This window comes from Chenopodium quinoa, unplaced genomic scaffold (assembly GCF_001683475.1).
Source record: "Chenopodium quinoa cultivar QQ74 unplaced genomic scaffold, ASM168347v1, whole genome shotgun sequence".
In the NCBI taxonomy this organism is placed as follows: domain Eukaryota; kingdom Viridiplantae; phylum Streptophyta; class Magnoliopsida; order Caryophyllales; family Amaranthaceae; genus Chenopodium; species Chenopodium quinoa.
Genome location: NW_018744895.1, coordinates 1,489,836 through 1,511,105, shown reverse-complemented (window position 1 = coordinate 1,511,105; position 21,270 = coordinate 1,489,836). Strand labels below are relative to the sequence as shown.

Below are 21,270 nucleotides of genomic sequence, written 5' to 3'. Positions count from 1 at the left end.
ATGGTTATTGTGTTTCATAATCAGCAATCATTTTGTTTACACACGGAAAGACTCACATTCAAAGTAAAAGAACAATAGTTGTTAGTTTTATTTGAATGACATGGTTGTTTAGGCCATGAGTCAAGAATGCTTGATTATAAACAAACATTTCCTTAACATAAACTCACAAGGTTCAAGTCATAGACATAATATGTGTTCCGTCTATCTTTAGCAATGTCACATCAACAAGAACATACTCAAGGATCTATTAAATAGACTCTTGAAAGTTGATCGATTCGGAATCATTCTAAGGTAAGGAAGTCTTACTTGTTGAAACCGACAAACAAAGGAACTATTATGCTTAGTATAGACAATTAACTCCGAAGCTAAAGAGAATTCCATTACTTCAACGTTTTCACAAGAATTTGAAAGAATATGGCTATATTCATCAATGTGAGAAAACTGGATCTTGAATAGCTCAAAAGTTTAGTGAAGTATGAAATCGACTTGGCAAGATATCAAAACGTCTAGATTAGATCGAGCGATGTTTGCTTGAGCCAAAAGTGATCATCTCAAGGTTATGAAATTTGAATTGTGTTTATGTTGTAATTATTATGCATGCAATCCGGTTTTCGGGTTTTGTTTCCACGAGGTGTAGGACATGCAAAACCCAACAAAGCACTCATATTCCCTATGTCCCAACTTGTTGCTAGCGCGATAAGTAACCAAATTACCCTCGCAATCTTTACCAGGGTGATTATTTTTTACACCTTCTACAGAACTAATGCCTTGCTTCCTTATTATTTCCCTAGTTAGAGCTCTTATCCCCTCCATTGAAGTTTCATACACCCTAACGATTGTTATTGTGGAAGTTATTGATGTTGTTGAAGTTATTGTTGTTGTTGTGGTGCTATTTCTGCTTCTTGAAGTTATTCTGGTTACCTTGGTGGTTTCCAAAACTCTGTCCCATCTCTTTTCTCTTTTCCTTGCCTTCCACCTCAGCCAACTCCTTATGTTTCTTCAACTCCAAAGTATAAAGGTGTGCAGACCTTCCATAAACATCATCTAGAGTTTCAAACACTTGTCCACACAGCTTTAGTTGAAGATCAGTGGTCAATCCACTCTCGAACTTCCTAGCCTTCGCCTTATCTATAGCAACATATTCCTTGGCAAACCTTAACAGCTCAATAAACTTTGTATAATACTCAGTGACTGACATCTCTCCCATTACTAGGTTAGAAAATTCCTCAGCTTCCTGTTTCCATAGGAAAACAGGGTAAAACTTATCCCTAACCTTTTCCTGAAACATAGTCCAGTTGAAACTAGGTAGTGCCTTAATGATAGCTTCATTTTGTCGCCACCAAAGGCCAGCTTCTCCCCTGAGGTAATAGGTAGCACAACTTACCTTCGAATTTTCAGGGCATCCGACTGCCCCAAACAACTTCTCAAACTCCCTTACCCAGTTTTCTAACACAGTTGGGTCTGGCTCGCCTTGATAGGTTGGTGGCTTGCTTTGTTCCACCTTTTTGAACAACTCTCCCTAAGCATCCCCATTGTTGGTCGAGTTCCTTGCTAACTGTTGAGCGATCATTGCCAGCTGTCTTACAACCTCACTCAGCTCACCTCCTCCATCATTATTGGTCCCACTTCCTCCTACCATCTATCTTCTCCTGAATTAAACAAGGGTCTTTATTGATTATGGTCATGGTTAGCTCTCAAGTTAGACACCCATCCTCCTAAATTGTACCAATTATACATACACATTTAATTTAAGCTACTAAATTGAGGTTGAAAAATTACAACGCCCAATTTTGCAGCTTGGTCCACACATTATTGATTACTAACCAACCATTCATTTAATAAAGCATCACAATAATAAATAAAATAATTCCCATGGCTCCCCAGAGTTTGGAAATAAATTATTGGAATATTTGAGTAAGAAATGGCTCAATTGAGTAGTGGTAAGAAAAGAATGATTTGGAAATGAAATGAATTATTTGGCAGTAAAATAAATCATTTAACAATGAATATAAATTTTATTGCTGAATAAGGAAATGACTGGAAAATAAAAATGAAATGAGTTCGAATAACCTACGTAAATCAATAGGTTTATTGACTCACTGTGGCCATGCCACTTATTACTTTACAGGAAATGAAATAACTATAACTGCGGAAATGAAACTAGGAATCCTATAAAGAAATGAAACTACAAAAATCTAGTCCTTTCGAACATTGTCCTTCTTGTCCTTTGATTGTTTGTAGCTTCCAGGATCGAATTCAGGGTCATCTTCCTCTTCCATTGGTTCAGGTGTTTCTGGATTTTGCTATACTTGAATAAACTCCTCATCTTCCTCATCGTCAGATGAAATGTCAATGGTAATTGGATTTGGGGGTGGATCTGGATTTGAGATTTCAAAAATGGAACTGTCAACAGTATGGTTACTCTCCTCCATTAGTTCTCCTTCCTCTTGCCCTCCATTTGCTCCCACTTAATTGCCTTGTGATGGGGGAATTGTTTCCTGATTGGTTGCTTGTGGAAGGGGAATTATTCCCTACTAGGTTATCATAATAGTTATTTGGATATGTAATATGTAAGCATTCATAGTGATGTTCTCAACTCGAACGAGGTAAGAAATCAAGTATCTGTAGTCAGGGTACCACTGTCCATAATAATCTTTGTATTTGGAGTAATTGGGAATGTCCTCAAGCAAGTAGAAATCAGAAAACTTTGTCTTGACAGCAAGGTATAGGGGTTTGTCAGGAAGATAGTGAATTATTATGGCTGAAAACGATCAGGAAGATCATACTGCTTGTCTCCTAAGACATCACTCATGTGTGAACAACAAAAGCGGATTTTCTTGACATAGTCAAAGAGATGTTCATAGTCTTTCTTAATTAGGGTTCCAATTTGAGAGTTTTTTTGTTAGGAAAGATCAGCATCATGTAAAGGAAAAAGTTTAGAAAAGAATTCCCTTCTTAGAGAAAAATAAAATAACATGGTTCTTACATGAATTTAGGTTCAATAAAACAATCTTACTTATTTCTAATCACATAATTACATACTTCCACCTCATTCAATTCACATGATCAAACATCACACCTAAATATTAATGCATACAAGAACATGAATAATTCTAACTTATATGCCCCAAATTCTTTCCTACCCAAGCTCACGATCATGCTATTAAAAACTTTTAACACATAATTCATACCTTAATCCTTCGCTTCCTTGCAAAACGAACAAATTAAAATATTTTGACTCCCTTTTTATTTTAAGAAAAAATTTTGAAAATTAGCCTAAATAATGCAAAATATTTTCGGCCAAACCGAAAAAAAAATTCAGACACCCCAACATAAAAAAAAATTTCGTATTACCCAAATTAAAAAACAAAATCGGACCTTTTCACTAAAAAAAAAACAATTCGGTCCCCTCAAACAATAAAGTAAAATAAAATAAACAACTCACTTTTTCTTTAAAAAAAATATTACTCATTTAAATAAACACTTGGCCAAGTTTGAAACAAAATACTTCAAAACACGTTTTTGGCTTTAGTGGTAATAAAAATCTCAACCTGGCTCTAATACCACTTTGTAACATCCTAAAAATTATATTCCTTAACATACATGTTTTTCTCTTTTTAAAATACGAAATAGGAAAATGTAAGACATTACCGCCACCGTGAAAACGGCTAAGCCAATTATCAAAGACACACAGCGGAAGACTTGTTTAAAAACCATTCAAAAAAAATAAAACCAACACTTAAAAGTCAACCAAACGAAACTAAAGTTAAACGAAGTCAATCTAAAACTTGGAACCATTGTAGGCCCTTTTCAAACCCAAAAGAATAATAAAAATCTTTGAGTTAGTCTCACAAGCAAATATATACAATAATCAAGACAAACAAAACACATCATATTCTTATGGAAACTAAACAAGATTTCGCTCTCCACTCATGCCCATTATGAAAATGCTCCATCACCTAAAAAGCTTCTCTTTACTTTATCCCCACTACTCGCCATTAGAAATGGGTCATCGTAGGGCCAAGATAAAGACAAGGCCAAACAAACATACAATAAACACAATCAACAATGTTGAGTACATAAGCGTAAACAATTCACACTAACATGCATACATCCTAGCATCACACAACTTACCTTGTTACACCTGTTTACAAGCATCCAACACACGTTTCATTCAATAGACATTTCCATTGTTTATATAATTTGATTACGCATCGAACGAGTTTCCCCCTAACCTACCCCAATAAAGGGGTACTAACACGGGAGCTAACCATGCCAGTATAAAAGAAACACTAGTAAGTGGCGGAATTCCTGCGCATAATAATAAAAAGGAAAATACAGCATCCAGTACTCCCAGTAGAAGCTATGGTTAAATATAAAACCCCATAATTCCCCCCATATGTTAATACTCGAGGTATATACGTTCCAAGAGTTTTGGTGCGTAATCTCTTTCACTTTACGTTGCTTACATATTTTAAACTTGGTGATGACTCTCAATCCACACAATCAATTATCATAAATCATTCAAGCAATCAAACATACCAATTTAATTTTTGAATAATTATTGACCGCATATAATTCAATGTTAAACCCTTTTTAAACTATCTCGGCGTTAAATAACACCTTAAGCGCATAATGCACCACAAATCCTATCCCTCGGTGTTTAGAACACCTTAAGTGTACTTAGGCACCAAAATATAATTTAATCCTCGTGTACATAGACACTGAAATAGCTCCTTTCTCATGCTTATAGCATCTGTAAAAATTATATGAACCATAATAAAATTCCCTTTTCATAAACCAAACCAAATTAAACATTTAGTTTAATCAAACATGCTCTTATTCATGCCAATAATAAAAGTGTGGTCCATATTCAACATGCCATCATAATTAATTCCAATCAATAATTCACCTCAAATAATTCATGCTTCGCAAATCAATCACCATAATCAATCCAACCAATAATTCCAACCAATGCCTATCATGATACTAACTTGAAATTAATCAAACAAGTCCTAGCATGGTTCTACACACTTAAATAATTATCGAGTACGCGAACGTACCTCGAATATGATCTCAAAATCACCACGACTACACGAAATCACTCACTTGGAAGTCTCCTACAACCCAAAATTACAAAGAGACATTAATACCTATTCATAATAAATTTTCAACACTATATGCACTCTTTAAAACACTTTTAAATCTTCTAAAACATGCTGAAAATTAATTAAAACCATTTACTTTTATTTTCAATTAATGGGTAATTAAAAATCCTTGTAGGAAACTTAATTCTGGCCTCTACATAAAAATTTCAGCATTATTAAAACTCTAAAACTTGCTGTAATTTAGTTCAAAAACATTAATTTCAATAGTTTCAATGAACTACAATCAAATTCCATCAATAAACATCAATTTAGAAACCTTATCAATTTGGGGCTTTTTAATTCAAAACCAAATCTGAAAATTATTTACATATTAATCATTATTAAAACATCATAAAATCGTCTTACACACCCAAATTCAATAATTAATCAAAGCTAGATTGAATTAAAACAAAAAGAAGAAGGTTTTTTTTTTGGTAAAACCGCAACCTGCAAAGAGAAAAGGGAGAGTGGCCGGTGCGCCACCTCCCACGGCTGCTGCTGATGCCGCTCCGTGCTGGTGGCGGCCGGCTGTGGTGGTGGTGGTGTGCGTGCGTGTGAGGTGAGTAAAGGGGAGGAGAAAAATTAAGTGGAAAAAAAAGTAGAAAGAAAGAGAGTTTACCTTTAGGTATTCTCCACCTTGGCAAAGTTTAATTTGCTCATAAGATGGGTATTTATACTCTCTCTCAAAACTCTCCTAACTTAATTTTCCTTTTTACCCTTAATGATTCCTACTCCCATTCTTATTGGCATTTGACTTTCTGTAAAACTACATTGACTTTAAATTCCTTTTATATATTAAATATGCCCCAAAGCTTCTAAATAATGAAGTAAAATATTTCCAAAATAAATAAAAATGGATTTTTAATTAAAATAAATCTTTTAGATTATTTAAAATACCATAAATATTTTCTTTTTCCTTTTTTTTTGTTTTTTTTTTACAAGTGTATCATGTTTCTTTGAGTATAGAGTTTGAATCAATTCCTATATTGTAGGGGAATATTCATTATTTTCATATAAATGTTATCCTTTTAAACTAGTGCAACATGATTAGATTGCAACAACTTGATCTATATAACTTGAACTAACAATAATTCTATTGAAATCACCATAGTCCATAGTCATGGAAATACTTTAAGTACTACCTCCGTTTCATAAAATCTGCAACAAACTTGGATTCACATTCCCCAATACAAAATTTGGTAAAAGCATATTAGCAAAGGTAAGGGTAAGTGATTATTATTTAATGAGAGAGAAAGTGGGGACCAAATATTTAACCCGACATGCTGTTGCAAGCCTTTTTACAGCAAAAGGAGGGAAATTTTTTCTTGGAAAATGTAAATTTGGCCTCCAAATTTAAAATTTTCAACTTCCCCCAAAATTCAAATTTGGCTCCCTGTTTTTTTGGTTCAACCTAAGTTATAAATACAGCATTTACGACACCACCATTCATGTTCAAAAAATTACAGACCACCATTAAATACAACCCTCCTAATGAAACATGTAAAATCCTAAATTAATTAAGTCAGCACTTCAAGCTTCCAAAAAGTTAAGGCTTCAAGCATCATCATCTACATCCATCAGCTTCCAAAAAATTATAGTATCAGCATTAGTTAGTGGTGGGCCGCCTCCTCTCTCACAGCACAATCTGAAACCAAAATATATATATATATATATATATATATATGTATATATATATATATATATATATATATATATATATATATATATAATGGAAGAATGGTCTGGTGATGATTATTTCAGCATGGAGCAAATTTTAATGGAGGAACATCTCCTTTACTTCCTCACTGTAATTGAGGACCCTTTCAAGAGATTCAAAGGCACCATCAGACAAAACCTTGCGAGCTTCACCGGATTCGTAAAACCAACGAGGCGAAGAAGAATCCTTCTCAAGGGAAATGATAAGATCAGAAAGAACATCAAGCTCCTTCTCGTCGATGGTTGCATAGAAAACCTTTTCTAAGGGGGTCAGATCAGCGATTTATCGGGACTCCACTGTTTGATCGTTTAGATCTGAACAAAAATAAAAGGAAAATAAAGTAGATCTGAAGGATCCAAGAGGTGCGAATTTGAGAAATTGAAGGAGTAGATGAAGGAGATGGAGTGAAGAGAGAGAAAGAGGGGCGTGAAATAGGGAAGAACAAGGGTTAGGGTTTATGTTTGATGAATGATGAAGGTGGTTGATTATTTAATTGGGGATGCAAGAATTAAAGGAGAGTAGTTGGGAGTTGATTTAATTTTGGTGGGAAAGATTACAATAATTCAATTACGTTAGTAATTTAATCAAATCTGATTAAGAAATTTAAGTGGTGATTAAAAAGATTTAGTAAGGGTATAACTCTAAATTCACACAAAAAAATTTACTATATTAGGAAAGGTTTTTTTGTTGCACATAATGTGTAATTTCCGTCTTAGGAAATTGTTGCAGATTTTATGAAACGGAGGTAGTAATTAAGTACAAACATTAGTAGATTGTATGTAGACACCAATGAAATTCACCCACTTGTTGATACCAATCATTACAATTTCTTCTAAAGACCACAAATTAAATCAATATAATCTCACACCCTGACACACAAACCCAAAAAAAATAAAAAAATAAAAAATCAACAATCTTTGCCTTCCCAGGGCCATTAGCTTGAGTTCATAATAAATTTTGGAACTTCAATGCTAAATTTATACCCATTTAGAAACTAAGGGCATGCATGTTCGAGAACCTTATTGTGATTCCGAACGAGCCCTATATTTCACTTAATAATCAGTAGGGAGTGGCTGGTGTGAGTACTCATCATCACCAATGAAAATGTGATCATAGATAATAGCAGCAAGTGCTGCCCCAATAAATGGGCCGAGCCAGTAGACCCAATGGTGAGTCCAGGTCCAGCTAACAACGGCAGGTCCGAATGTGACTGCTGGGTTCATTGCTGCCCCATCAAAAGGTCCACCAGCCAAGATATTGGCCCCAACGATGAGCCCAATTGCAATTGGGGCGATTATGCCCGAATTGCCTTTCTTTGGGTCAATAGCTGTGGCATAGACTGTGTAGACCAGCCCAAATGTCATCACAATCTCGAAAACTAGTGCATTCCATGAGGTTACCCCTGATGATAGTGCAAATGCTGATACTGCCTGCATCACAAATAATTACATGCTTTGATTATTAAAGAGGTTAAATGAAATAAATGATAAGATGCTAGTCATACTACCAAGATCGGCAAGATATACGAGGTTAGAGTTGTTAGTTAGCTTTCCAACTACCAAACTTAAAGAGGTTTAATCTCATCAAACTCATTTTAGGAATAATTTATTTAAAATCCCCCCTCATATAAATGGGGTGTGTCCTTACACAAATTGCTTCGGTTTATTTAAATTTCCCTCTCTGCCCCTTATATAATGGGTCATGTCCTCACCCAAAAAGTATGCATTGTTTTTATGCCCATCGTTGTCAAAATCGCGATCCGGATCGTAGGATCGGGATCCCCCCTCATATAAATGGGGTGTGTCCTTACACAAATTCGATCGGTTTATTTAAATTTCCCTCTCTGCCCCTTATATAATGGGTCATGTCCTCACCCAAAAAGTATGCATTGTTTTTATGCCCATCGTTGTCGTGCGATCCTACGATCCCATTTTAGCCAAACGATTCGGATCGGATGCAGAATCGCAGAGTAAGCAGGATCGTTGTAGGATCGGGTGGGATCGGACGATCCTGTTTTTCATTTAAACTATTATTAGTTTGTACAGGATCGATCAGGATCGGACAGAATCGTGCGGGATCGGTCAGAATCGAGTAGGATCGGTCAAGATCGTACGATCTTACTTTTTACTTATTAAAATGAGCCTAATGTAATCAAACTTTTCTCTAAGCTAAAAAAATTACTATCCAACTACTAAAACTATAAATTTTACCATTCTTATGGCTTAAAAAATGTTATCTAATAATGTAACAATCCTTTTATTACTATTTTTATCAATTTTGTAGAATCTTATGATTCTACGATCCGATTTTGCCGATTCGATCCTACTCCTCTCACCGATCCAAAGTAGGATCCCGATCCTGATAACCTTGTCTATGCCAATGGCATTTTATTCCAATCACATTATATAAACTGCGGAGTATAAACTTAATAAAAGGCTTAACAATCTAATGAGATGGTTTCACACTAACTTATTGTGATTTAATTTGTGAGACATTAAAATCTCTTTAAAAAAAACTAACTTTTATGGACTACTTTAGTCCTGAATATGTTAGTACAAGACCATTTCACAAGTAAATTCATCGTATAAACACAAATCAAATGGTAAGGAAGGAATTACCATGCCGCCGGTGGCGTATTGGATAAGGAAGCAAGCAACAACAGAGCCAAGCAATTGACCAATCCAGTACAAAATGGCGCGTAACAAAGTAATGTGACCAGCAATAAAAGCACCAAAGGTAACAGCAGGATTAACATGTCCTCCTGAAATGTTTGCACCAACTGCGACTGCTACTATCAGTCCGAATGCATGCGCTAATGATGCTGCTATTACCCCTGTCGACGGTGTTGTCCCGTTGTCGTTCAGTTTGCCTGATATCCCAACATTCTTGTTACAAATACAAACCATAGGAATATATGATGATTTTTTTTTTTTTTTTTTTTTTTTTTTGTTTTCAATCAACAAGGAAAGGAAAGGTTGAATATATTGGCCAAAGAGTAAATAGAAAGTCACATGAATGTAACGTTAATAAGCTTTTAAAGATCAAAATTACTTCCTTCGTTTTCTTAATATTGCAACAGTTTGATTAATTATCGTATATACCAACATCTTTAACTTTGATGATTAATCTCTTTAGTTTTCTATTTGTAAAAATTTTACTTAATATCATGCTTATGAGTTTTATCATAAATAAGATATGATTTCTTGTAAAAAAAAATGTTTATAGATGGCCCATGCACCTAATTTCTAAGTGCCTAACATATGCTTGTACTTATATAAATGCACGAGTTTTGTCACTCTTACTACTACTCCATATCTTACAAGCCTAATTGAAAAACCGACGATATCCTAATCATATGAAGCTTTTTCTTCTAGTTTTTGTCACAATTTTAGCTTATAATTTTGAAAAATTGGACTATATCAAACACGTAGGAACATAGTTGAGAAGGCACAAGTATTGAGTATAACCATATCACAATTTATTGGGATTCTATCATAATAAAAGGTCCACTTAAACGGTGATACATCTACTGGTGACAAATCAAGTGTAAATACATGTACCAGCAATGTGGCACATGTACAACACGAGCTCCTATTTGCCACCTGTCACAAATGAAATGTGTGTTTTATCCAAGTGTATAATAGACTAGCGGAAGGCCATCTATAGATGCAAATAATCAATAGTACATTATTACTTACTGAAGGCCATGCCGGAACCTTGTCCAGCGAAGACAAAAATAATCATAGAGAAGAATTCAGCAAGGGCTGCTCTAATTGCATCTGGATGGCTAGCCTCCCCTGGATTTCCCACTGCTATTCTGTATATCGGCATTTTTTTTTCTTTCTTCTTTCACTTAATTGCTAATTATTGGACTTATGTTTTTCTTTCTCTTCTTTTGTTATAACATTACAATTAAACACAAGTCTTTTTAACTAGTAACATTACATGAAGAATGCTAAAAATTTGGCTTAAGACTAGGGCCCTATTTAATTGTTGCTCTACCATTTGTATGGATGTGATTAATTAGTTAAACCATGAGAATGGTAAATAATCCAAAAGATTAGGGATAACCACTACTATTTGTGGCAATTTTCATATGGCTCAAAAATTGATAAAATGTTCAATAATAATCAACAAGCCCTGAAAGAAAGCTTTAATTTTGGAATACTATTAAGGGAAAGTTCCTCTAATCTAATTAGGCTGGCAGATAAAACTGAAATCAGAGAATTTATTTGCTTCATGCTGACATTTTTTACACATATTAAATATTTAGCTCATTTTTTGTAACAATTATGATCGAATATTCAGAATGTAAATTGACCATCTGTTTTACGATGATTTTCCTATTTATATTTATCAATACAAATCTTTGATCGTAAAAATATCTGTAATTTCACATTAGTAAAAATTATTAATATTGATATTAATAATGTTCTAACAAAAATGAATCATACTAGACCTTGTTGGACGACTAAGGTTTTTCTTATACATAAAGAATATTTTAAAAGATTTTCTTTCATTTTTAATAATCACAATATTCTAAATGGAAATAATATCGTTGTGAAATAGATAGAGTATTAAATATTACTTCAAATTTTATATTGCCTATATTAAATGATCTTTTATTCTACTCATTAGAAAATGTTCATAGCACTATAGCACTTTTCCAATAATTAAGTAAAGGAGAAAGAAAGAGTAAAATGTGGGTGGTAGGGTAAAATAAAAAGGTTATTAAGGTAAAAGAGTTCGATACATGCGCTATTTGGTAATTAGATAGTAGCTGATTGCCATAACTTGTTGTATTAACTGACTTCACTAGCTAGTTGTATTAGCTAATTTGACTATTTAGTTGCATAAAAGTGTTTGGTAAATTGTTGTTTCAATAATAAGATAACCAAACAACTTAATGTTCAATAAGTTAGTGTCAAAAGGCTCAGAGCTTTTATAAAAACAATTTTTTGAGCCTAAAAAGCTTCTTTCAATAAGTTATTTACCACACTCAAATTAGCCTTTTCATAATTAATGGTCTGATCAACCTTTTGATAGGCTCAATCAACAAGCTAAAAACTCTTCAATAAGCTCTTTATTACCAAATAAGGCCCAATTGGTGTATAGAGGTGTATGAGTCGAGTGTAAAAAAAATAGAAAATAATAAAGTAATAAATCAAAGGGGTAAAGTAGTAAAAGAGGTTTACCAGGCCAAAAACATAATAAGAATATTATAAAACGAAGGTAATATACAAATACTATATAATGACATTAAATGCATAATTTGAAAGGTAATAAAACACATTAAGGTCATGATAGTCTTCTCTCAATATTAAATCCTACCTTCATTATAAAGATATAAAAAGAAAATTTACTACTCTATATTAACAGAGGTTTGATATCTTTATGAGTCTGCATATGACAACACAATCTGCTGAACGGTTAGCTTCACAACATACATGACAAGAGTTGACTTTAGAAAAGTGTTGAAGCTACTTATTAACACTAACCATACATTAGTAGCTAGATCTTCCTCGGGCAAGTAGCTTAATCTTTGAAAAATCTTATTATTTTATTCGCCTTCCAAAAATGTTTGCAAAAGGCATATACTGGTAAAACTTTTATCATCTAGCTTAGGAACACAGAAAATATTACCTTATGTAGAAACACCCATATTTTAAATTTGGGATTTTTTCATTTGGTACTATTATAGTTTGGGCTTTTCCACTTGGTACCCAATTTTTAGTTTTATTTTAAATGGTACCATTATAATTTCAAATTATTCTCTATTGTAGCATTTCATCAAATATATTATGTATTCTTCGATTTGAGTGTCATTAAAATTGATCGGTTAAAGTTTTAAGAGGATGTTCTAGCCCTTAGCGGCGCTAAGGTTCAAGTTTGAGGTCGAAATTAGATTAAAAAAATAAAAAATAAAATAAAAAACTCAAAAATGTCGCGATTTATGTGCAAGAAAAATATCTCAATTTGTATATTTCGATTTGTTTCATGCAAAAAAAATTGTTCGGTTAAAGTTTTGGAAGTCATTATGACCTTAAAGGATCAAAATTTGCAATTAAAATTAGAAATAAGGGACTACAATCGCCCCAAACTAATGTTACATTTAACGAGGTGCTATAGTAAAAATAAGTCAAAATTACAATGGTATCATGTGGAGTAAAACTAAAAATTGGGTATCAAATGGAAAAACCAAAATTACAATGACACCAAATAAAAAATCCCTTTAAATTTTAATTTTCCCCTTCCTCCTCATCACACTTCCATTGATCTAGCCCCTTACAGAACCACCTATCCTCATCTTTATTTTCTTCTTCTTTTTTTTTTGAAATAAAATTGATTCATAAATAAAAGTCATACGACATCTACAAAGAGATTTAGATCTAACATATACATGATAATTGAATGAAATAAAAACATCTTGTTAGCAAAGCTACGATCGTTGTTGCAAATCGTACATTCTTCATATATACCCTCTTTCATATTGTCGTGATTTACATCCTTTCTCGGCGAGGGGGTCTATCGATCTGTTGTAGCTGTGAAGAAAATTTTCGTCTGACTCGTTAGATTATAATCGAAAGATTAACCTCTTTTTCAATCCCGCACAAAGTTTTACCCATGAAACAGTTCTACAACAATTCATGAAATAAAAAAGCAAATCCTCCCTCAAAAGAGAGAAGAAAAACCCTGTCTTTCGAAGGAGCCAAATCCTCCTAAAGAAGAAAAAAAAAACCCTGTCTTTCGAGGGAGAAATGTTCCTCCTAGAAGAGGAAGAGTTATTATAAACCTAAACCAAGAAAAAAAGAACACAGAATAACAATTGGGGCTTTCATCGGGCTTTCCACCGGTAAAAACCGATGAAAGCCCTTTCATCTTTATTTTCTTCTATTTGACTTTAATTACCCTTATTCAATTGTATTAACCAAAGCTAATATCATTCCCTAAATTACTTTTTGAAGTCATTTTTACCTAATAGCTTTGATGATTTGGTCCATGGTTATTTTCATGCCTTCGTGTACACATCATCAAAACGTGTCTGCCCAATTAAAAATATTCTATAACTGCACACCAAATATATATATATATATATATAGGGGAGGGATCCGGTAAGAACCCCTCCTTATATAAGAACCCTAGTTATATCAGAACAAATCTCAGCCGTAGGATTAAGGTAATTTAGACGGTTAAGATTAAAACACGTATTTTTCCTCATACCCCCTACGGACCTACCACCCGATCAAAATTTTCTCTCTCCTCTAACTTTCTCCCTCTTCGTGCTCATCTCATTCTCTCTCTGCAAACCCCCAAAAATCTCCATAGAAATTGCAATTTGAAGGATTTTCGACTCAGGTATGTTTTTTTTTTTCGATTTTGTTCAAATTTCCATGAACTTAGCATGTTGTTCAAGTAGATTTTGCGATTTTTTGGTTTGCTTTTTGCAATTTTATGTTTTCCGATTTTTTGATTTGATTTTGCGTTTTTTTTTTCGATTTTGTTCAAATTTCCATGAACTTAGCATGTTGTTCAAGTACATTTTGCGATTTATTGTTTTGATTTTTGCGATTTTATGTTTTCCGACTATTTGATTTGATTTTGCGATTTCGTGATTTGATATTTGCGTTTTTATGCTTTTTTAGTTCGATTTTTCGATGATTTTTTCGATTTTAATGGTTTTTCTATTTTCGATTTTTATGGTTTTTTTGATTTGTTTTTGATATTTCGTGAGTTGATATTTGCGTTTTTTTTAAAATGTCTGCTAAATGCTCGATTTCGTTAGTAAGCGAAATTATAGCTATGAATATGAATGTCCAGTATTTCTTAAAATCACTGTTTTTTTTTCTTGTTGATGGATATGTATCTGGTATTTGTTGTTGATGGATATGTGTGATAACACTCTTCCGTCAATGTTATTTAATGGCTTGAAATCGACTTTGAGTTTGATGAGTAGTGAGTCTGAGTCATCTTTTGGATTACCAATGGACACAATACGAGTGACCGGGATTGCTGTACATGTTGCCTTTATTTGGTGGCTATTGTTGTCATTGAGAGGAGAAGCCATGTTTGTATGAAGATTTTGTTGCATATGGTGGTATGGATGGTGGCTATTGTTGGCTATTGTTGTCATATGGTGGTATGAAGATTAATGAGCAAGCATAGCTTGAACAACTTGGCATTACTTATTCTGCTTGCATCAATTAGTCATGTCTAAAAACAAATCTGGCTTATTCTCTATGTTCTATTTTTTCTTATTTTTCTGGATCTATAGTTCGAATTTAGTGTTCGATTTTTGCTGATTTTTTCGATAGCGGCTAGCCTGGCTAACCTAAAAGAACAATGCATATAGTACTTCGTAGAGTAAATAAAAACTGTAAAAGTATAAAACCCTCTCCCACTACGCCAAAAATGTGGGCTCTGACCCTCTAAGTCCTTACAGTACTTAGTATTACATAATCTATTAATTTATTAGGATTTGGTTTTTAGCTATAAAATGGACAAAATAACAGAGAAGCCTGAGAAGATGAAATTACATTTACATGGGATTTGATTTAAGAATGTAAAACATTTGTCAGATGTCAGACTGAAGATTAATTAGTTCTGAAAGGTTTTGCAGAACAATCAGATATAGTGTACAATATAAAATTCTGTCATGCCCAATTCACAAACTTTTTTTTCAAAATTGGTGATGTTGGTGCGATTGCCCCTGTTTGTAGGGGTTGTAGTGTGGTGGTTGATTTATGCAGCAGCAGCTAATTGGTTAGGGGTTGTTGGTAGTGAACTTGTGATTGCAGGGCTGAAAATAAACTTTAGAACATAGGTAGAAAAAATTTGGAACATAGGAAAAAATTAGAACATAGGTTGAAATAATTTAGAACATGGGCTAAAAATAAACTCAATCAAACCTTATCATGTTTCTGTTTCATTTGTCTTTTAAATTTCTAGTTTACTCATTCTATTTGGGTTTTTCACTCTCCAGCATGTTCTAAACTCTTTTTTAGCATGCTCTAAACTATTTTTTAGCATATTCTAAATTATTCCTATGTTCAAAAATATAATAATAATGTTGGAATGTTACTAATGTTTTTGATTTCTTAAAATTGCAGCAAAATGCAAGGCCAAAATGAAGAAAAATCAGAAGGAGGAGTTACTAATATACAAGAAGAAGAAATTACTTATGTAAGAAAAAGATAACTAAACTATGTTCTAAACTTTACCTATTATGTTTTAAATTTTGTTCTAAAGTTTTCCAATATGTTCTAAAGTTTTCCCTTAAGTTCTAAAGATTTGTATTATGTTCTAAAGTTTTCCATTATGTTCTAAAGTTTTCCATTTTGTTCTAAAATTTTCTCTTATGTTCTGAAGATTTGTATTATGTTCTAATATGTATCCATTATAGTTTATGTTCATCTTATCCCTTTATTTTTGCACTCTATTTAATGTTAGTTGTATTCTAATTATTTTTTATTGTTTTTAAAGGAAAGTTGAAAACGTTGAAGCGGAAGTAATCGATAGATCGGAATTTGAGAAGCATATTGAAAGTAAAAGTGTTGCTATAAGACATAGAAAACTTCCAACAAGGCTTCAACCACCTCGAAAATTGCAAAAAAAGGAAGGAAGAGAAAAAGATCAAGAAGAAGGAAAAGATCAAAAAGAAGAAGAGGGTAATAATGTTGAGGATGATGACGAGAATAATGATAGTGAAGATGATGGTGCGGATGATAATAAGGGTGATGTAAAGATGAAAGAGAAAGATGAAAAAGAGGAGATGGAAGATGATAGTGAGGAGGAACAAAAAATCAATAAAAAAAATCAAACTCAGGTAATAATACTCTTTAATCTTTACAATCTTTATTTTTATGTTCTAAAATGCACGCTTATGTTCTAATTTTGCTTATCTATGTTCTAATTATGTTTATCTATTCATGGTGAGGATGTGAAGAAGAAGAAAAGAAAGATTGAAAAAGAAGAAGATGGTGAGGATGTCCAAGTAGTAGAAGCTAATGAGCAAGATAAACTAGTTAAGAGGCAACCTTATCAAAGAGTACCTCCTACTCAATTCATGAAGGATGTGTTGATAAATCTTTCGGAAAAACAAAAGCAAGCTATTCGGAACATTGGTTTTGGAGGCTTTTTGGAATTGGATTTACCAATCCATATTAATTCTATGTAAGTAGTAGAATGTTATGTTCTAAAATCATATTCTAAAATCATAAGTATTATCAATGTTATGTTCAAAATTATGATTTGTCATGTTTGAATTGCTATACACTAATGTTCTAAATTATAAGTTTATGTTCTAAATTAGTTATGCTCTAAATTTTGTGCATATGTTCTAAATAATATGATTATGTTCGAAATTAGCTATGTTCTAAATTATGTGCATATGTTCTAAATTGTATGATTATGTTCTAAATTATGTGCATATGTTCTAAATAATATGATTATGTTGTAAATTACTTATGTTTTAAAGTTACTTCTTGTATTCTAAAATTATGATCTCTCATGTTTGAATTGCTATACACTAATGTTCTAAATTAATTTTTTGTTATGTTCTAATGTATGTTTATTATGTTCTAAAATAGACTTTTTTTATTATATAATGTTCTAAATTATGTACAAAAAATTAAATATTATACTAAATGTTTTAATCTTCTATGTTCTAAAGATTGACTATTATATTCTAAATATAGCTGTATTGTGCTTTAAATCTTACATTTTTCATTATAATTCTAAGTTGACAGAAAACTTGGTTACGAATTTTGACACGGAGAGATGTTGTTTGATGTTACCAAAGAGAAAACAAGAAATCTTTTTGGAGGCAATTGATGTTCATTTGGCTTATGGGTTGCCATTGGGAGGCAAAAGGATTGAGCAACCAAATGATGAGTCAAATCTGAAATGGAGCAAGTTTCTAAAAGCTTGGAGAAGCAAGTTTGGCCTCAAAAAAGTATGATGATATAATGTGGTTATGTTTTAAATTTTATGTTCTAAAGTATGAATTTTATGTTCTAAAACGTAGATCATTTATGTAGTTATTTGACTTGTAATGTTCAAAATTATATTTAGCTATTTTTATGATATTATATTGGTATAAGATGGTTATGTTATAAATTGTATGTTCTAAATTGCTTTACTTATGTTCTAAAGTGTTTTCTGCTTTAAAATAGATCTATTATCTCCATAGGTTTTAATTTATATGTTTTTTTTTTTACCTCTAAAAGGGAAGTCCAACCAACAAGAGATTGATTGACAGAATTCAAGAATTGAAGAAGGAAAAAACAGTTTCTGATGAATTTCTTTGGAACTTTGTGGTATGTGTTGTCAATTGTTGCATTCGATCAACAAACAACACACAACTATACATTAAATTCTTGTATAGTTGTATGGATGTAAAGAAAATTGCTGAATTGGATTGGTGCACATTTGTGATTGAGCACTTGAAAGATTATGTAAGTGTATGGAAGAAGGGAAATTCTTACTTTACAGGTCCTTTACCTTTTATAATGGTAAGTTTTAAGTTCTTACCATTATGTATATATATTATTCTTGTTATGTTGAAAATGTGTGAAAAATATTCTAATTAATTCTTAACATGTACTAAATAGGTATTCTATTTTGATCGTCTACAAAGAGGAGGGTTAGAAAAACCAAGAAAATGTCCACTAATTTCGGTGTGGACAAAGGAAAGGATTCACCTGTTTGTTTTGAATGTGGTATCAAAAGAAACCATATCACCAAAAAGTGCATAATTTTTTCGACAGATAGGATCAGCCCATAAAGCTCTACAAAGTCTATCTTCTTCATCAACATCAAAGGAAAAAAAAATGCACTCCAGAGCAATTTCTTATTTTGAAAATTATCCACAAACATTTGGGCATCTGATCCATCAATAAAAGCCTTCAAATCTCTATAAAAAATTTTGAAATCTTGTTTAGATGCACCAACATTATCATGTGATCCAGCTAATTCTTTCATCATAGTATAAGACCTCACAGGACCAACATTTACCTGTTAGAAAAAAAAATATTACTAAGATTAAGAATTAACTTTAGAACATAGTAAATCAAAACAAAAAAAAAACATTATTTAGTACATAAAAATAAATCACCTTTGAATTATCAACAATCAACTTTTTATGCATAATATGCATTTTTCTATTATCCTTTTGAAATTTTGCACAACTTGGAGTATATAAAGGATGATTATGTTCTTCTTTGAAATGAGTTACAACATACTTTCCATCATCATATCTCATACATATGTGAGCATTGCATCCTACACGAGTGACTAAACATTTCTTAGTAATACGAACTTTTCCTTCTTCATAAACTGTTTGTTGAGCAATAGGTTTTCTTATTGCCCTAAAACCTTCCTTATTGCAAACTCCATATTGAAAAGCAATTATATCTTTGTTATTCTTCTTCCTTTTAGTAGTAGATTTCCTAGAAGTAAACCCAGCGACATTTGCATATGCTTTATAAAAACTAAGACCCTCTTCATGATCTTTAAATATCATCTCTAAACTGGGTTTTAACTCCTCAGGAACACTTGGAATCCATTCCTTAGCGGTACCACCAGGGCTAAATGATCCAACTGGAGTACGATAAATATCACCAACTGCATTAGAACATGAAAGTAAACATTAGAACATACAATGAAAGTCATAGAATATGAAGAAAACATTAGAACATAAAAAAAAACTTTATAATATAAAGAGAAAGATACATAGAAAACTTTAGAACATACAGAGAAAACTTTAGAACATCAAGGATAAATTTTAGAATATCGTAAATTAGGGACATACTTATAACATATTGCTTTAGAACATAGTGAATTACTTTATAACATACATAATAAAATTTAGAATAAAGTGAAAAAATTACACTAGAAGGTCAACTTTAGAACATACAATGAAAGTAAACATTAGAACATAAAAAGTAAAATTTAAAACTAGAAGGTAAACTTTAGAACATAGAATGAAAGTTTTAGAATATAAAGATAAAGTAGGATTCCCTACTCCCTATGTCAGATTGGTGGGGCCATGGTTCGGTGATTCCAGTAGCAGAGACATGCATCAACTATCCCTATGTCAGATTGCTAGGATAAAGTAGCATTCCCAACTCCCAATCCCCCAATGCCTAGCTCCAAGACGAGCCTTGAGGTTGTTGTGGCATTATCCGATAATGATCGATATTGTTTACCCACAGTTTACTTTGAATCATTACAAATTATTTAAAATGGATTAGATATTTTTTATTTATCAAATTATTTAACTTCCTCAGATTAGTACCATAATATTTTATTTTAGCTCATGTTATTTTTTGCACTACTTGAATTATACTCCGTATTTGGTTTTGGCCAAGCAATATAGTCATGTTAAGAAATAAAAATAGTGGATAAAATCCATCTAATTTTAGTTTGTAGTACTAAACAGTGCTCCAACAGAGAACAAACAATCTCAAAAAAGTTTGAAAAGCCTAGTGAAGAAATATTAAATCAGTGATTTGCAAGTGCATGTGTGGGGTTGCAAATTATAGACTCTACACTCTAACATAGCTTGTGAAAATATCTCTGCTATTTCATAAAGATGTGACTCATGACAATTCTAAATTAGTATTGTCGTTTACCCTTATCACTAGGACTCACTACTACACATTCAATTCCATGTGAAAATATATAAAGTGTCAGTAGCAGATTTCAATTGCGATTGGTACATTTATGGTATATTTGGATGAAGCATCTAACACGTACTACTTTTTATAATCCTTCATCAACCACTCTTTCATACTCCGATGTATTCTGCATTCTAAAAGGAGTTCAACAGGCAACGGAACATGGCATTTGCGCTTATCATTCGGATGGGAACATATAGAGAAAACTTTAGAACATCACCGATAAACTTTAGAACATAGTAAAGAAACTTTAGAACATGTAAGTAAATTGAAATTAAAACATTAAAAACAATAAAATTACCTGAATGAGTAACACAAGAAGAAGGATAATTAGGTTGAACACCATCTAAATCCATCAATATGCAAAAACCTATTTAAAAAAACACATATTGTAGCAAAAAAGCAACTAAAAATTAAAATCCATTAAAAATCAAAAATCTGGAAAAAAACTCAAGCAAAGGAAAAAACAGAAAATCTGGAAATGAAAAATCGCAAAAAAAAAAAAAACAAAAAAAAACAGAAAATTAATGAAAAAAAACTGAAGAAAATTCGCAAAAAAAAAAACAGATAAAATCGAAAAAAACAGAAAATAATTGCTCGAAAGTCGGAAAAAAAAACAAAAAAACATATAACATCGAAAAATTCTGGAAATGAAAAATCGAAATTGATGAAATTAATGAAAAAAACTCAAGAAAATTCGCAAAAAAAAAAAAAAAAAAAAAAAAAAAAA

At 32.2% G+C, this 21,270-nt stretch overlaps 4 protein-coding genes across 4 annotated transcripts; 2 read left to right on the top strand and 2 right to left on the bottom strand.

Annotated features, from left to right (window-relative positions):
- Positions 1–6,946: 6,946 nt before the first annotated feature.
- Positions 6,947–10,776, bottom strand: LOC110705982 (aquaporin TIP1-3-like). Its single transcript, XM_021883904.1, has 3 exons — positions 10,563–10,776; positions 9,483–9,733; positions 6,947–8,294 (listed from the first exon to the last, which is right to left on the bottom strand). Exons 1-3 carry the CDS (start codon positions 10,693–10,695, stop codon positions 7,917–7,919), a joined length of 762 nt encoding a protein of 253 aa, XP_021739596.1. The 5' UTR covers positions 10,696–10,776; the 3' UTR covers positions 6,947–7,916.
- Positions 10,777–16,283: 5,507 nt separating this feature from the next.
- Positions 16,284–17,143, top strand: LOC110705981. The gene is made up of 2 exons (XM_021883903.1): positions 16,284–16,687; positions 16,808–17,143. Exons 1-2 carry the CDS (start codon positions 16,607–16,609, stop codon positions 17,036–17,038), a joined length of 312 nt encoding a protein of 103 aa, XP_021739595.1. The 5' UTR covers positions 16,284–16,606; the 3' UTR covers positions 17,039–17,143.
- A 455-nt stretch (positions 17,144–17,598) lies between these two features.
- LOC110706098 lies at positions 17,599–18,452 on the top strand. Its single transcript, XM_021884013.1, has 2 exons — positions 17,599–17,815; positions 18,090–18,452. The coding sequence occupies exons 1-2, from the start codon at positions 17,651–17,653 to the stop codon at positions 18,450–18,452; spliced, it is 528 nt and encodes a 175-aa protein (XP_021739705.1). The 5' UTR covers positions 17,599–17,650.
- Positions 18,453–18,465: 13 nt separating this feature from the next.
- LOC110706097 (protein FAR1-RELATED SEQUENCE 5-like) lies at positions 18,466–19,580 on the bottom strand. Its single transcript, XM_021884012.1, has 2 exons — positions 18,977–19,580; positions 18,466–18,876 (listed from the first exon to the last, which is right to left on the bottom strand). The coding sequence occupies exons 1-2, from the start codon at positions 19,382–19,384 to the stop codon at positions 18,466–18,468; spliced, it is 819 nt and encodes a 272-aa protein (XP_021739704.1). The 5' UTR covers positions 19,385–19,580.
- Positions 19,581–21,270: the final 1,690 nt, after the last annotated feature.

What these genes read in the sequence shown, in the direction of transcription:
- LOC110705982 (XM_021883904.1), bottom strand. Translation starts at nt 10,695, where the DNA reads ATGCCGATATACAGAATAGCAGTGGGAAATCCAGGGGAGGCTAGCCAT. An exon ending in AGGTTCCGGCATGGCCTTCA is followed by an intron (nt 9,734 to 10,562) that starts GTAAGTAATAAT and finishes TTGGGATATCAG; the next exon opens with GCAAACTGAACGACAACGGG. An exon ending in AATACGCCACCGGCGGCATG is followed by an intron (nt 8,295 to 9,482) that starts GTAATTCCTTCC and finishes TTTGTGATGCAG; the next exon opens with GCAGTATCAGCATTTGCACT.
- LOC110705981 (XM_021883903.1), top strand. Translation starts at nt 16,607, where the DNA reads ATGAAAGAGAAAGATGAAAAAGAGGAGATGGAAGATGATAGTGAGGAG. An exon ending in ATAAAAAAAATCAAACTCAG is followed by an intron (nt 16,688 to 16,807) that starts GTAATAATACTC and finishes GAGGATGTGAAG; the next exon opens with AAGAAGAAAAGAAAGATTGA.
- LOC110706097 (XM_021884012.1), bottom strand. Translation starts at nt 19,384, where the DNA reads ATGATATTTAAAGATCATGAAGAGGGTCTTAGTTTTTATAAAGCATAT. An exon ending in TGATTGTTGATAATTCAAAG is followed by an intron (nt 18,877 to 18,976) that starts GTGATTTATTTT and finishes TTTTTCTAACAG; the next exon opens with GTAAATGTTGGTCCTGTGAG.
- LOC110706098 (XM_021884013.1), top strand. Translation starts at nt 17,651, where the DNA reads ATGTTACCAAAGAGAAAACAAGAAATCTTTTTGGAGGCAATTGATGTT. An exon ending in GCAAGTTTGGCCTCAAAAAA is followed by an intron (nt 17,816 to 18,089) that starts GTATGATGATAT and finishes TACCTCTAAAAG; the next exon opens with GGAAGTCCAACCAACAAGAG.